This window comes from Lineus longissimus, chromosome 1, assembly GCF_910592395.1.
Source record: "Lineus longissimus chromosome 1, tnLinLong1.2, whole genome shotgun sequence".
NCBI lineage: Eukaryota > Metazoa > Nemertea > Pilidiophora > Heteronemertea > Lineidae > Lineus > Lineus longissimus.
Genome location: NC_088308.1, coordinates 4,885,582 through 4,900,925, shown reverse-complemented (window position 1 = coordinate 4,900,925; position 15,344 = coordinate 4,885,582). Strand labels below are relative to the sequence as shown.

The following is a 15,344-nucleotide window of genomic DNA, read 5'->3' as shown; positions in this document are numbered from 1 at the left end:
ATAATCTTCAGCAGACAATCGATCAAGTTTATAGCAAAATGCCAGATTTCTCAACTGAAAGATAGACACGTTTTTCTGTGTGTATGTGGCCCCTTATTGAAAAGTCTCTCTATAAACTAACTGTCCATTGAATGGAAACATTGAAATATGGGGAACAACCGCAGCTGCGTCGGCATGTTTCGTCTGCAGGTCTCCAATGAACATTGGAATCACCAAGAGATAAAGTGATACCTGTGGCGCCACACAGCGTTTGCCAAAAGAAGCTCCTACTTAACGTATTGTTTGGATTTCTGAACCTCTCTAGTTCCTGGTCACGTGATTCGTCTCTGGTCAAAATGGCGGATGCTGTGAAAAATTTTATTCGCAAAGGTAATGAGATGTTTTCTGTTATCAAAACACTCCCATGCAATTTCGCGTTGGTATTTCACGTTCAAAATGTTGAACAAACATCAAAGCATCCTTCGAATATAACTTCTAGGTCAAGGTGACTACGGTGTACATGTTAAGGAGGGCGAATAACATGAAAACTCGTCACAAAATCTGACACTGACAGATCTAAAAAAGGTGAAATGTCAACTAAATGTCATGTTAGATGACATACAATTTATGTTAATTAACATAATATTTTGATAAACTGAAACAAAATAAGGAGCAACTGCAGAATACCCGGGACACTCTGTGCTAAATGATAGGAATGTGTACATAATGTACAGAGCCAGAGGGACAGACTCACAGAGTGTACATAATGTACAGAGCTACTATACTGTCCCGGCTATTCTGTAGTTAGGCCCCTAGAACAAGGACCGGATGACTTGTGCAGAGTCAATAAATGTATAAACAGTTCGGACAGTTCTGTTGAACTGTACGCAGAGTCAGAGTGACACCCCACCCAGCCAAGGCCCTGAGCCAGTCATTTACAGTTGCCATATTCCTTTGAAGACTTCAAATCGGCAGACGGCCTGAAACAGTGAAAGAAGTTCAGACAAAATTGTCAAAAGTGTCATCATCAGCTTGGTTATAAATGCATGTGCATGAATCAACCTATTGAGTATGTGCTACTGGTGGCATAGCTGAGTCTAGTATGTGTAACAGGATACAAAATCTGTCTTTTTTTTAGACTTTCACCCTAGTCTCCGAGGATGACCTCTCGTCTAAGTCTGACAGCTGTTTCTCATAGGCCTGTGGGTGCATTTGTTTTGCTTTCCACTGCCTTGACCTAACTTTTATAACACCACCAATAGTAAAATCTTCATGTTTCAGGCAAAGCCTCAGTCAGCACAAAATACTCTCCCCTTGCCCAGCAAGATGCCAGCGAAGATGAAGAAGATGAGGATGACATCTTGTATATCCACGATGGCCTACGAGACAATGGCTTCACAAGTATTAATATGCCACAGACCAATGGTCAGCGTGACAGTATCGAATTAAGAAATCTCGGGGCACGACCACTGAGATCAGACCTGGATACGATTCAAAAAAAGCCTTGGACGCCAAGGAGAAAACTAATTTTTGTGTTATCTGTGATAATCTGTGTGTTTGTGACTCTGATTTGTGTCTTTGCCATTCCATGGAACAATCTGTGCTGTTCGCATGGTTCACTGAACTTATCTAGTGAACAACTCTTCAACTCCACTGTCCTGAACTCGACAGATTTTACTCCTAGTATTACAGTGGAGCCAAGCACTGCATCACCGGTGATAAACGACCAACAAGTGACTCCATCCAAAAAACCAGGGAAGCCGCATTCTACTCATAAAAGAACTGATCAATGGACATTTTCAAGAAAGGGTTTTGGTAAGAATTAATCTATCAACATTTCTCTTGGTTGTGGTCTTTGAACTTTAAAAGCATGGTTAGGGACATGAGATCTGCAAGTAAAATACTTTGTAATTGGTATAATCATTTTGTGCAATATCAGAAGTTCTTTCTAAAGAACAGCTATGGATAATTTTAAAATATCTGTGTTTTAACTTAGGTACTCTACTATGCAGAAGTACAGTGTCAAATTAGTCATCCTGACAACAGTTTGGTCACGATGTTACTGTCAAAATCATTCAGTTTCACAAGCTGGCTGAGCCATGCTATTTGTATGTTCTTGGCATTAAAAACTATATATGTTCGGCATTGAAAGAGTTAGAACTCTTTATCACAATATCAGCACTTTAAAATGTTCAGGAAGGAAACAGCAGCTGACTATCAGAGAGATGTTGATGATTATAATGACGATAACTGGTTCAATTGACAGCTGTCTGTTTCTTTTTATTTGAATATTGGAGTTTGTCAAGAGTTTTATGTATTTGGTAACTTTTGAGAACCGAATGTTGGGAGCAGATTGGTCATGAAAAGATTGTCAATCATAGTGCAAGCTGAGACAAAAAGCACTGTAGAATGCACTTTTTGAGAATTGGCATTATTGTAGAGATAACTGTCACCATACAAGATTTCACATTCTGCCTTTTAAATTTTGTGACATGTGGCAATTTACAATGTATATTGTTGTTCACAGACATCACAAATCATGTATAATGTATAGTGTTCTCTACCAGTATATCACTGTAGAAATCTAACTCCTTTATATTGTATGTATCATCATTTTGTGGTCATGAAAATTCAGATTTTCTTTCTGTAATAAATATATGTATTGTTCACAAGCGACTTTCAGGTTCTTCTTACTATTGTAAATGTTAAAAGATATGTGTTGAGATGTTCCTGCAGTGAGTCCATGGATGCTGGAAACAGAAATGAGAGGCCCTAGAGATAGATTGGCTGTATGCACTCAGGCTTATTTCATGCACAGTGTTGTAATGTTTGTTACTGCATGTTGTGATATATCCCTTTCAGCGTCTGAGTCCTGTGTTCGCCTCATTGATGTTGATGAGGATGGAAAAGATGACGTCGTCATCAGTACTGGTATGGGTATAGATTATCATCTAGTCGCGACCATAAAAGATCCTATAAAAATATGTGAAGTTTTAGGTGAGTGCAAACACTTCTTGAATTATATGGATTTTGTCACAGATTCGCACATTTTTTTCATGAATCTTGGTTATTCATGAAGCCTCCAATAAAACCCAAACCTGCCCTGAAACACTTTGCGGTTTACAGTACCTTGCCTCCTCTTTGAAACTTGTGACCATATAAGTAATATCCTCTGTAATATTGAGGTGTGATTTCTAACACACCTTGATTGCAGTTTCACATGAATGATACACAGGCCAACTGCCTCGATTGTCAAGATTTAGATGGTGTGATCATGTTGCACGTGCTGTGTTATTCTCTCACTGATCACTTCTGTCCTCTTTCAGGTCTCGAGGCCCCTTGCCTCGGCCAAGTCATTGCCTTGCGAGGAAGCGATGGCCAGGTGTTATGGAACATCAGCGTTACTGCTGAGATATTTCTGTTTAATTGTGAGGGTATTGACATCAACAAGGACGGAATGAAGGATTGCATAGGCGGTGGCAGAATGGGATCATTGGTGGCTTTCAACCCCAAAAATGGTCAGTTCTCATTTTTTCCTTATTCCGGAGTAAAAGACATAAGTTTCAGTAGATCTGCTAGTAGATGTGGTCTTGTGTGTTAGTTGCCTTAACTCTAATGTGCAGAGTGCAAAATATCTTTGAAATGGTTCTCACCCACAACTTTTAGTCAGATGTCTTGAACTCTAAAACACTACCCCACAGCGGAGTTGATAATTCAGCTATTCCTTCAACACTTCTTTATTTTGTTTTTGAAGGCGATGTGTTCTGGACAGAGCATGCTCTAAAAGGTATGCTGAACCGGGCTTGGAACATCTACCAACCACTTGTCCTCAACAAAGACTTGGATGGGGATGGAGTAAGGGAGGTGGTGATAGCCCATGGTGGAGAGCCGTCTTTCCTTCCTCAGGTAACTACACAGTGCTGTCCTTCTCTATCAGTCTGGCTTTGTGCCACATGAAAGGAGTAGAGAGCTGTCAGAGCATCCACTAGGAAGTTATCAGTTCTATTTCAAATATTGTGAATATCATGTAAACTGTTGTACTGAATATTTTATATAATGCTTGTTCCTGTGTCCTGCTCGCATGCACTTCACAAAATGTACTGTACTATAAAGAAAATAGTATAAGGCCCAACTTTAAATATGATGATACTGTCACTTTTCTGCACCGAAGTTATCACTATTTGGTGATTTGTACGATGTAATACACAGTAGGACAAAACCTCAGACCCGCTGGGAAAACCTACCCTGTCGGAAAGAGCCACGATCTCTTATCACACAATGAAGCCACCTGACCTGACCCAGGATCAAGCTTTGGTGATGGACATTTATTGAGTGAAAAATAAGATTGAAAAATAAGGTGTTTTCTGCATTATCACTGACCTGACTCAGGATCGAGCTTAGCTGATGGACATTCATTGAGTGAAAAATAAGATTGACAAATAAGGTGTTTTCTGCATTATCACTGACCTGACTCAGGATCGAGCTTAGGTGATGGACATTCATTGAGTGAAAAATAAGATTGAAAAATAAGGTGTTTTCTGCATTATCACTGATCTGAATACATGCATGTACTTGTACAATACATACTTGAATACTAGGAGTGGTTGAACCATCGGAATGACATTCCATTACCGGTAGGTGTAAAAAAAGTATTGTCCTTCTGTCTTTCATATTCTAAAGATGTAAGATAATAGTTTAGTGTGAATTACTCATGATCTGTTTTCCACTTCATTGCCTTTATTTAGATATGTCTAAAGTTGAACTTATTTTGAAATTTCAGTTGTAGTTTGTGCAGTTGTTTGGATGCATCTATCGTCTAATGGTAAAATCACTTGCTGTTTTGTTGAGAATGTTCTTTTTAGATTAGCGGCTTGTGGCATGAGCTATGATTTTGTTGTTGTTTTGTTTTACATTCTGTCACATATTACTATCGCGAATCAGGCAGTGCCTCTTGACTGACAAGAGTCTGGCATTACCACCCTCTTGTGTGCTTTTTTAAACCTTTGAGGGGAGTTGTATGATATCGCCAGTCTGGGTGCGAAGAATGCAAGCAAGGAGAATGCGAAATTTCTTGAATTATCGCTGCAGCATGAATGTTATGTTTCATTTGCTTTAACCCAGTTAGATAGAAGTTGATCAATATGTGCAACTAACCATTGACTGAAAGCCGCCTAGTTCAGTGTCAGGCATATGTGACTCATGCAACAAACAGTGTAGGGTTTAACTCCTGTTAGATAGCACAGAAATTGGTTGGGGGTTATTATTGGTCTTATGGTATTCATTACTTTTTTCTTTTTGTTTATTGCACTGCTCTGTTGCTATAGTTCTAGTTATTGCTGTCATTATGTAATGACGTATAGATGTTTCAGCATTACCTCCATCTGGTCCCCTCCCCCCAAAAAAAGAAAATCCCAATAACACACTCTATCCTAAGTAAAACGTTGATGTTGTTACGGATGTAGAGCTATGTCCGTGATGTTGTGCTTCAAATTTTAGGGTTCCAAACATGCCGTGTGGCGTTCCAGTTCTCAAATCCAATCGATCAGCTTTTGAACAATGCTTAGAAGATTGCTTATGAATATCCCTGAATTCTTGTGTTCTTGTGCCGGTACAACTTAGGGTGACTTTCATTTTCTATTATACTATCGTCAAGTTGGTTGCAGGTTTCTGGTTTTGCTAATTATGGTGCCATTTATTGTATTGAGAAACGATGCATGATTATTTTGCATGGATTGTGCTGTGCAGCATAGCATGCCAGATGCTTGAAATCCATAGCTGGTTAAAATTGAAAACCTAATTCAGCTGTATGTTCTGAATGAGCGATCAGTTTAGATTCCCGCGGCAGTTGCTCAGACTCCTCTATGAAAAAAGTAATGGTGAACTCAGTTTGCTTGAAATAACTTGTTTCTCTCGTAACCATGACACTTCTGAAGTTCTAAAACTTAGTGATACTGCTTCCCTTTTTATAACCTCTAAATAAAAAAAAAGTATAGAGCTAGTACCTTTAATTATCAACGGTTTCCTTGCTTGTTTCCAAAACTATATTGTTAATATTTCCAATTCCAGGTCCATGATCGGAACCCAGGGCGTCTGATCCTGTTATCCGGGGCAACAGGTGAACCAATTGGCCGATACCTGGATATGCCGAATCGTAAAGAAACCTACATGTCCCCGGTCCTTCATGTCAATGCTGATACCGGGTATGTCTTGTTTGGTAGCGGAGGAGAAACTGTTGAAGGTAAGATTGAGCTTTCTTGCTCTGCATTCGCGTACAGTACTTGTGCCACGACACTTTAACACCACTTTGGTATCAGGAGCCCAGAGCAACCTGCCCACGTTTCTCATTTGCTCTCATGGAGAAGTCTTCTGACTGGCCCAGCATGCACCAGGTGCAAGAAATCCCGGCTACATCTCATGGTGCAGTTGGGGTTAAATGATTTGCCCAATATCACAAGTGATGTCCAAGTGTTGGGTATTGAACCTACTGCGTTTTGATTATGAGTTCGGATATTTTACCTGTTATTTTTGTAGGCGCTTTCATGGCTATCTCTGTGAACAACCTCTACAACTACGCGATGCAAAAAGAAGTCGACAAGACCGGATGGGGTCGGTTTGCACTTGATAGCAATGGCATCATTGAAATACACAAGTAAGTTGAAAGGAGGAATCTCGGGAAGCACTGACGGCCATCAAAATGACTATTGTATAGTTGTCAAGTTCTTCACCAGGTAGCAGGAGAGAAAGCAAGAGAACCGACTGCTGTCGAGTTCATAGCAAACAGTCCATCTTGACCATAAAGTGTGTTCTGATAGCGATTCCCCTCATCAGGTCTTTACTTCCTCAAGTAAGTGGGCCAGATGCTGGTTTGGGAGGTGATAGAGTTATTCCTTGGAAACTGTTGTAAATTTTCGCTCATCATTTTGGCCAAGAGTGTACATGTTTGCCTTCTTCTGATACAGGACCAAGACAAAGGGTGTGATGGTACCACCTCTTCTTGTTGACATGAACAAGGATGGCATCCTTGATATACTCATGGTGACTTTTGATGGCACTTACATTCTCTATAATGGCAAGAACCTGGAGATAATGTGGCAAAGAGAGATCAAGGACACCGAAACTTACAGGTAGGTAAAACTGCTGGATTCTTGCTTGTATCTTCTTCCGGCCACATCTGGGCTGGAGAGGTCTGCCATGGAGCCCCCCGTCCCCGAGTTTTGTGGCCAGGGAAGTGTTCTTTGGCAAGTAGCCTCTCTATTAAAGAAGGCTTTTCTCAATGTTTAAAACTCTAAACCGATGAACAAGTACATTGCATTGCTATAATAAAATTGTGAATCTTTTCTGTTGATAGCACCGCAGCGCCTGGATATTTCAATGATGACGACACCCTAGACTTTATGATACACTGCTCTCCTGGATCTTGGCCATACTACGATTACTCAGTGGTGAGTTAGTCATCTTTTGTTCAGTTCGGCTTACATCTACTAAAGTAGTATTCCTATAGTATGGACATCTAGATTTTCAATCTGTTCTGGAAAAAACGTTCTCCCAGAATGTAATGTTATGTGCAACTACAAACCTGGCTCCGTAACAACGACAGTTAGGGTGACAGCTTTGCAGAAGCACTCTGGGGTATGGTCACGTAGTTCATGCAACACTAAGTTTGAGAAAAAATTGGTTAAAACAAACAGGCCTTCACCAGACAGTGACACATATCTCTCTCTTACCATTTTTGCAGTCATTGATCCTCGATGGTCGAAGTGGCTCCATACTCTGGCAGATGTCCTCTGGTCATTATGATATGACCTCGGATCTTGTCCTCAGGACTAAGGAGCAGAACCGTGATGCATTTGTGTTTAGAGTCCAAGGAAGGGAAGGACCAAACTATGAGAATCCTGCTGGAGTGTTCCATGATGTGATTGCGCAGAGACCGGTAAGGGGCCAAAGCAAAAGTATGTCAAGAAAAAAAGGGGAGATGGATACGTCTCATCTCTGCAGACTTCCTTTCCCCTCTCAAGAGACTCAATTTGGGCAACGTTGACTTCACATTGCTTGACGTAGCAGAGATAATTCCTGAACAATCAGGGCTTGCTGTGTTAAAATGACCAATAGGGTTATGAAAATCAACAATTGCTTTACTGGTAATGTATAACATATTCAAAACTGATGCTTCATTTTGCAGATAAGTAGTGGCAGAAAAAGACGTGAAACGCATCCTGATTCAAAGAATCCTTTTGGTTTTGCCGGAATTCATGCTCAAGCAGGAAATCAGAGATCCCAAGTTCCTTTGAATATCAAAGAAGGGGGTCATTCAGATAATCGACAGGATGCCGAAAATCCTTACGGAAATTATTATGGAGACTCTGGACAAAGTCAGCCAAGACAACCCGGAGGATACCAAGGCACACAAGGGCAGGTACCTGCAGCCCATCGACCTCAGCCTAGTGGCTCTGGACAGTATGGCAGTCAGCCAAACTACAATTTGAATGGACAGAGGAACCAGCCTTATAACTCTTACATGCAACCTTCTGGATCTCAACGAGGACCACAAATCAGACTTCCGACTCTTACGGAGGGAAGGCAATCTCAGGCGGGACAAAATATTCCCAATTTATCTGAGGGCAGACAGCAGTATATCCAACAGTCTGGATCTCACCAGGGACCACAGGTCAGATATCCCAGTCTTACGGAGGGTAAACAGTTGCAAGGTCGACAGAATGTCCCAAATCTATCTGAGGGTGGACACCAATCTCCTCCACAATTGAATATTCCTAACCAAGGCTATGCTTCAAATCAGCAGCAATATCCGGTCCAGCAAGGCACAAATATGGCTCGGAATAATCCGATCAGTCACGGAATTGTGGAAGGTGGCCATGGCAACCAAGAGACACAAGCAAAGGATTCTCAGTTGGAAGATTTACAGAAACTGGTCAATGAAGTACAGGATGGCCAACCAATCCCTGTGTTTGATGAACAAAAAAGTGAGTGTTCCGAGAAGTTTCTTGCCAGTGCCCCTTGGGGGCCAGAACATCACTCTTTGTCTTATCTTAGCGTTCGATGACATCACCAAATTATCAGGTTGATGTCACAAATCGGGCTGTGGTCTTGACATGTTCCTCCATTCCCCACAGTTTCTTCTTGAAATGTTCATCCTTTGGCCCGGTTGATCCCTTATTGTGATTTAAACAGAGTGCAGTCTGTCTTGGAGGTTTGTCTAATAAGCACTGTTGTTGACAAGATTTTCATGCCAAGACCTGTAGTGATAATGACCCATTGTTATTCTGACTTATGCAGGGGTGTGTGATACCTGAGATTGTGGGGATTGAATGATGTTTGATTCTGAGATTTGTTTTTCCTGGGTATGAAACGTTCAAAGCTTGTGGAAGCATTCACTATCTCATCGCAGATAGTTCAAAACTGTCACAACTTTGATGGCTGTGATGTTCTAGAATAGTCTGTTTATTTCTTTACATCTGGTTTCAGTCGAAGAAGAGGAACAAGAAAGAAAACACAAGGCAGAAATGGAGTGTCAGCGTAACAAGCTATCGTATCGGGTTGAGGTATTCGTTATGGATAGAACTACAATGAGAAGTCCGTTGATTATAGATTCGATGGACATGTATACTTACACATACAGTAAGTGTCATCAATTCTGTCTTAGATACTCTCGAGATGAAACTCGCCTCCCGACTTGACACATTTATTATTGTATGAGTGCACTCACTACATTTCTAAACCACTTACTTTCTTTCAGATTTGACTAAGGATGATATGATGTTATACACCAGTGACCTGGGTCTAACACCTTCTGATCTTGAAATGGAGAGAAAGAATTTCAACTATGGTCCATTCTGTTCCCTTATACGCCCCAAAGAGATAACTACCGGTATGTGTTGATAATTTGCAAGGCCTTTAACAATAGCTATCATATTGTCAATGTGCATTGTATACATGAAAAAAATAACCGATGAAAGTGTTAGGGGCACCGTGGGGCTTATACATGTATCACTCGTGGCAAATGATGACTACTGTAAAAAAAGAAATGTACATGTATGAATATGAGTTCATTTTGTCGTCATCCTTAGGTCAGTGCAGTAAGAGAAGTTCTGACATTCTTGACAATCTAGGCCCTTAGTCTCATGTGATAACAATTGTTGACATGTTCATACTCGGTTATCCTTTTCTGATATTTTCTTCAGGTGCCATTGGTGATGTTGATGGAGATGGTTTGCCGGACTTGGTATTACTGGTTGTGTATCAAGGCTTCCTCCATGCTGAAGACGGCAGCAACATTCGGATGGTTCAGGACATAAAAGTTTATAAGATCAATTTGGAAGAGACGATACGCCTTACTCATCACAAGAGCATCAACGCAACCATAAGTGCTTTGATGCCTAGTCAGTCAAATGAAAAGTCATTGCAATCTTTACAATTTTTACCTGTAACTGAACAGCCTTGGACTTCATACATGGGAGCTCGTGGTAATGGGGCCTATCACCCTTAAAGGGAGACGCTAGGTAGGAGCTAGGGGGTCTTACTGTGAGTCTTCATGAGGTGACTCATACACGGTTGAGTAATGGATGTGGTTAGGTTTGAGTTTGTGATAGAAGTGTTCCCTTCACATGTAAGTGTGAAGATTACGGATTGCGATCAGAGAGTAAAGACACCTATTTGCCAATTCCTGTAACATAATCTAGCCCACCAGGCCCCTGTCTATAGTTTCCCTTTAAAATGACTATATTTCTCAAACCAAGGATGGTGTCATTTGATGGGTCTTTTCCCAAATGATACCTCGTATATTTATACATAAATTATTATATGTACCTCTTGTTTTGAAATGATGGTGAAAGTGGTAGGCATATGTTATGTTTGTCTGTATGTTTTGGTTCAATATACATGTGTAGCCTGACGGATTTAATGAAATACTATGTCGACATGTTGAGCCGGTTCCCGGTTTACGAAATTGGTCTGTTTCATTTTATCATAATTTGTTCCAGAAGTAATATACATTCCATAGATCTTCTCATTTTAAGTCAAACATGTATGACATTGTTCTCTTTGATGTACCGGTAGTGCTTATATAGGACTTGATCTGTGGCCACTCAGTAGAAAACTCAAGTCAATTCAACTCCAGATATTGTCTCATTTTATTGGTCCTTTTTGAAGTTTGTCAGTCGTTCATTGTATTTGTTTGTCTTTGTTCTGTTTGTGCTTTGTTGTGTGATGAGATTAACCACCGGTTTTGGATGCGACATATTCCTGATTTTGGAAATGTTGAAATAAATTGTTATCGTAAAAAAACAGTCTGTTTATCTCTTCATTTGTTTCTGTACCAGTTCCTGTCAGATGGAGGATATTTAAATTAATCAATCAATCAGTCATCACAACGTGTGCACAACCTTCTGGATTTTTGCCAGAGGTATATATGGACTCCAATATAGACCATTGTTGACCTGTATGTGGTCTTTTACTTGCCCTGGCATAGACTCTCTGGTGCAAGGGACCACGCTTTTAGTCTCGGACCCCCAAATATCAATAATAAAGGGTCCAGTTCAAATGCGGACGCTCAAACTTCGGTTCTGTTGAAATGGGCAACTGTCCTTCAGTGTTTTCATGTTGGAGACGAGGTTTCGTGTTGAGGGAGAGAACAGTACACTACTACACTACAATAGATAAGACTCCCTGGGCAGTCCATTGTGTCATTATAATTTGATCTCCTTCTGAGGGATGAGGCCGGTCCACTGCGTCCAGAGTGTACAATAGATTTAGCTGTGGGACTAAAATACAGGTACACTTTATCACCAATCAGAGTGAGAGAGGATTTTCAGAGAATAGGCCATGTATTCTTGAGACTGTTTCAAGGACACATTTCCAATTGTAGGAAGACATCTAGTGCAAGGCCAGGACTACATTGTCCTTAAATCATTACATGTATACATGTTATGTCTTGTCAGAGGAGATCTCTGTTTGCTTGTTAGAACAGCTGCTTCAAAAACAGATTGCATGTCAGCACGCATTCACACTTGATGTGCTAGAATGGCAATTGTGACTTGGAGAAGAGTTGTATAGTAGAACGACTACATCATAATTTTTGGGCCAGCAGTTTCTCCAGTGGGAGACCTGTGGTTTTGCTGGGACGATCACAAATTGACTGTCCTCAAAGGGGAAAGTAATCAGTTTATCTTGCATTCTAACCTTTGAAACGAAAAGACAACACAATATAAGGAACAGCCAAAGACATCTTATTTTGAGAGACGTTTGGTCATTGAATACGAGGGCCTGGTTTTGGAGGTTGTAAAGATAAATGATTACCACTATCCCCTTTATGTCCTTAACTGAGACGACTACCTGCAGGAAGCCAGGCCCATATTATATGGACTCGATATGGAGTGTCAGTAAATCTCAATATAGAGTTGGTATAATCTGGGGAGCCCTCACTAGTCTTGATGACATAGGATAATCAGACACTGATGAGAACCAGTGAATAAGTTGTCCCAAAGAGAAGTAAAGGCGCGTTGCTAGTTTCCCACATTGCCTTGCCACTGGATGCCTTCTCGGGTGTGTTTGGATTGCATTCCCGGTTTGAGCTTGTTCAGGGAAAGGCATGCATTTGGGCACATTCTTTGAAGCCCTCACTAGTCTTGATGATATAGGATAAATTGGAGACTAATGCCAACCGAAGACATCCAGGTGCATTCGAAGACATCTTGTGGGCAAGTCGTCCCACAGAGAAGGGCATTGCCTTGCCACCGGATGTCTTCTCGGGTGTGTTTTGATTGCATTCCTGGTATGAACTGGTTTAGGGAAAGGCATACATTTGGATACAATCTAAAAAGCCCTCACTGGTCTTGATGATCTAGAATAAATTGGAGACTAATGCCAACCAAAGACATCCAGATCCATTCAGCGACTTCTCGTGAGCAAGTTGTCCCAAAGGGAAGGGCATTGCTAGTTTCCCACAACAAAGAACTGGAGATTGTCTTGCCTTCTGCAAGTCTTCTGACATATATTCAGGAAATGAACAAATAGAGAAGGAATTTTATTTTATTTTGTTTATTTCTCCACTCATTTCTTCTACAATGACATGATATCAGACATGTTTAGTAGATCTTTGTTTCTTGCTTCTGAGTGGCCACCCGGGTGTGGTTCTTGGCCAAGTAGTCGGTGAACTCCTGGTACGGTGGCTTGACGAATGGGAGGTCCTTCCACAAATCAGGGGTCAAGTAACTGTAAGTTGCAGCAATGGCCGTGTATGTAGCCTTGGCTGAAAAAGAATTGGAATAAAAGGTCAACTTCACCGAAGATTCTGAACAATAATATCATGCATTTTATTTTGAATCCATCAAGGCGCAAACACGATGTAACAAGAGTTCTACTCTGACTGCATATTTCCCGATGTGCTGGAGGACAAAGTCATCAGTGTTTTAATTCACTTCAATCCACTAGTTTGGATGATGCAGACTTGTATGCAACGAAGAGTAAACTGCAGTCAATGCGTCATTGGTATTGAGTAACTATTACTACCAAAGCTTGAAGGTTTCTGATCAAAATACAATATTTTTTAGTCGTTATGACTTACCAAAGTTGCCAAGAGTAGCTGTCTGACCACGGGCACAGGTATAGCAATCCTCAATACCAGCCATCTGCAAGAGCTTCTTGGGAACTGGAGCACTCACAATACCGGTACCACGGGGCGCTGGGATGAGACGCACCACAACACTACCACACTTGCCAGTTACCTGAAAAACATCACAATAATTGTTGGTCACTTATTGGCGAGGGAACACTCAAAATTAGATGAGGACCCTGGTTGATACAGGCCATATTCTTCATCAGTGTTTTACCCTTCTAAACTGCACTCGACCTTGGCTTACCTTACATGGAACGGTATGGGGTTTACCAATCTTGTTACCCCAGTATCCTCGCCTGACTGGGACAACGGAGAGCTTAGCAAGGATGATTGCACCACGGATGGCAGTGGCGACCTCTTTGGAACACTTGACCCCAAGGCCAACATGACCATCGTGATCTCCAATAGCAACAAAGGCCTGAAAAGGAATGAATGTTACATTCAGAAAGTGAAGTCAACTGAATTTAGACAAGTACAGGGCCCTGCACCAAAGCTTTTTTGCAGATCGAACTCTGGCAAAACATCTGATTGAACATCAATTAAAATCAAAACAGCAAGGCATTTCGGAAATCGCTGCATCTTTTTACTCTCTTCCCGGATTTCTCACCTTGAACCTGGTCCTCTGACCAGCACGTGTCTGTTTCTGGACAGGCATGATCTTGAGCACTTCATCCTTCAACTTGCTTTCCAAGAACAAATCAATGATCTCGAACTCCTGAAATGAATGCAAAACACTGTTTATAGGCAGCCAACTTGAGGAACGAGTTCCCAAGGGCAAGGCCAATGCTGAAGCAAGGTCTTTTTTCTGAAAACTGGCTAAAGTCAAATTGGTTTTTTTGGCAAACAATGCTCTGCAATTTGGATACGAATTTGACACCCCTGAAAATGAATCTTCATTTATACCTTGATAGGAAGAGAGAAGAGGTAGATATCCTCCAAGCTCTTGATTTTGGTGTCTTTCACAAGACGGCCCAACTTGGTGACTGGTACCCATTCCTTGTCTTCCTTTCCTCCCCTGCCACGGCCACGGCCCCTTCCGCGTCCACGTCCACGACCTCTTCCGCGGCCACCAAATCCACCACGGAATCCACCGCGTCCTCGTTCTCCGCCTGCTGCTGCTCCACCGGCTGGTGCTGCGTCCGCCATTTGCTTGAAAGAAAAAGAGAACACAACTGACATCCTGTAAATCGCGTCGCGCGTAATATAGACCTAACGTTCTGCGATATTGTATCGCCATTTACGTCATGACATTGATTCCCATTTAAAAGCGGAGATACAACACAAACTCTCACAACGTGGCGATACAATTACAATATAAATACATGGAATATCGCACAACGCACTTGAAGTTGAACTTCCAAATTTTGAGGTTTTCACAGTTGAAGGAATAAGTCATGGGTAAGTCATGTATCACTGACATGTGTACGTAGTGACAGAGTCCTTTCATCAAATCATGACCTCTGCCAGGAATACAGTGCTTCGTGGATTCGTGTGTATGCATTGTACGATTGAATGCACACAAAACATACATAGCGCCATACACGCCATATGAAAAGCCAGCGAATAGCTTGACACAAGACAACACGGTATTTCATGGAGCAAAATCACCATGATCTAGAGCTATTATCGCAAAATGCTGTCAAAGACGAGAAGAGAATAACTTAATTTAACAATTTAATCAAAACTGTTGACATAATATACTGAGATCAAGAAGATTTAAATCGATTTTCAAATCGAA

At 41.2% G+C, this 15,344-nt stretch overlaps 2 protein-coding genes across 3 annotated transcripts; one reads left to right on the top strand and one right to left on the bottom strand.

The window, feature by feature from the left end:
* Positions 1–330: 330 nt before the first annotated feature.
* LOC135486131 (uncharacterized) lies at positions 331–11,247 on the top strand. Of its 2 annotated transcripts, XM_064768670.1 has the most exons (15): positions 331–369; positions 1,261–1,794; positions 2,842–2,976; positions 3,306–3,497; positions 3,734–3,885; positions 4,578–4,613; positions 6,046–6,217; positions 6,511–6,628; positions 6,939–7,103; positions 7,328–7,421; positions 7,715–7,909; positions 8,159–8,957; positions 9,460–9,612; positions 9,731–9,862; positions 10,176–11,247. In XM_064768670.1, exons 1-15 carry the CDS (start codon positions 336–338, stop codon positions 10,478–10,480), a joined length of 3,216 nt encoding a protein of 1,071 aa, XP_064624740.1. In that variant the 5' UTR covers positions 331–335; the 3' UTR covers positions 10,481–11,247. The 2 variants fall into 2 exon arrangements, with proteins under 2 accessions (XP_064624740.1, XP_064624748.1); XM_064768678.1 differs by lacking the exon at positions 4,578–4,613.
* A 1,766-nt stretch (positions 11,248–13,013) lies between these two features.
* Positions 13,014–14,775, bottom strand: LOC135498218 (small ribosomal subunit protein uS5). Its single transcript, XM_064788429.1, has 5 exons — positions 14,510–14,775; positions 14,214–14,321; positions 13,851–14,024; positions 13,556–13,715; positions 13,014–13,240 (listed from the first exon to the last, which is right to left on the bottom strand). The coding sequence occupies exons 1-5, from the start codon at positions 14,750–14,752 to the stop codon at positions 13,077–13,079; spliced, it is 849 nt and encodes a 282-aa protein (XP_064644499.1). The 5' UTR covers positions 14,753–14,775; the 3' UTR covers positions 13,014–13,076.
* Between the last annotated feature and the right edge of the window lie 569 nt (positions 14,776–15,344).

Bases quoted from the DNA above. Each gene is read 5' to 3' on its own strand.
- LOC135486131 (XM_064768670.1), top strand. From the start codon at position 336: ATGGCGGATGCTGTGAAAAATTTTATTCGCAAAG. The intron at 7,422-7,714 runs GTGAGTTAGTCA...CCATTTTTGCAG, and splicing joins CATACTACGATTACTCAGTG to TCATTGATCCTCGATGGTCG. The intron at 7,910-8,158 runs GTAAGGGGCCAA...TTCATTTTGCAG, and splicing joins ATGTGATTGCGCAGAGACCG to ATAAGTAGTGGCAGAAAAAG.
- LOC135498218 (XM_064788429.1), bottom strand. From the start codon at position 14,752: ATGGCGGACGCAGCACCAGCCGGTGGAGCAGCAGCAGGCGGAGAACGA. The intron at 14,322-14,509 runs GTATAAATGAAG...CATTCATTTCAG, and splicing joins TCTTCTCTCTTCCTATCAAG to GAGTTCGAGATCATTGATTT. The intron at 13,716-13,850 runs GTAAGCCAAGGT...GATGTTTTTCAG, and splicing joins CCCATACCGTTCCATGTAAG to GTAACTGGCAAGTGTGGTAG.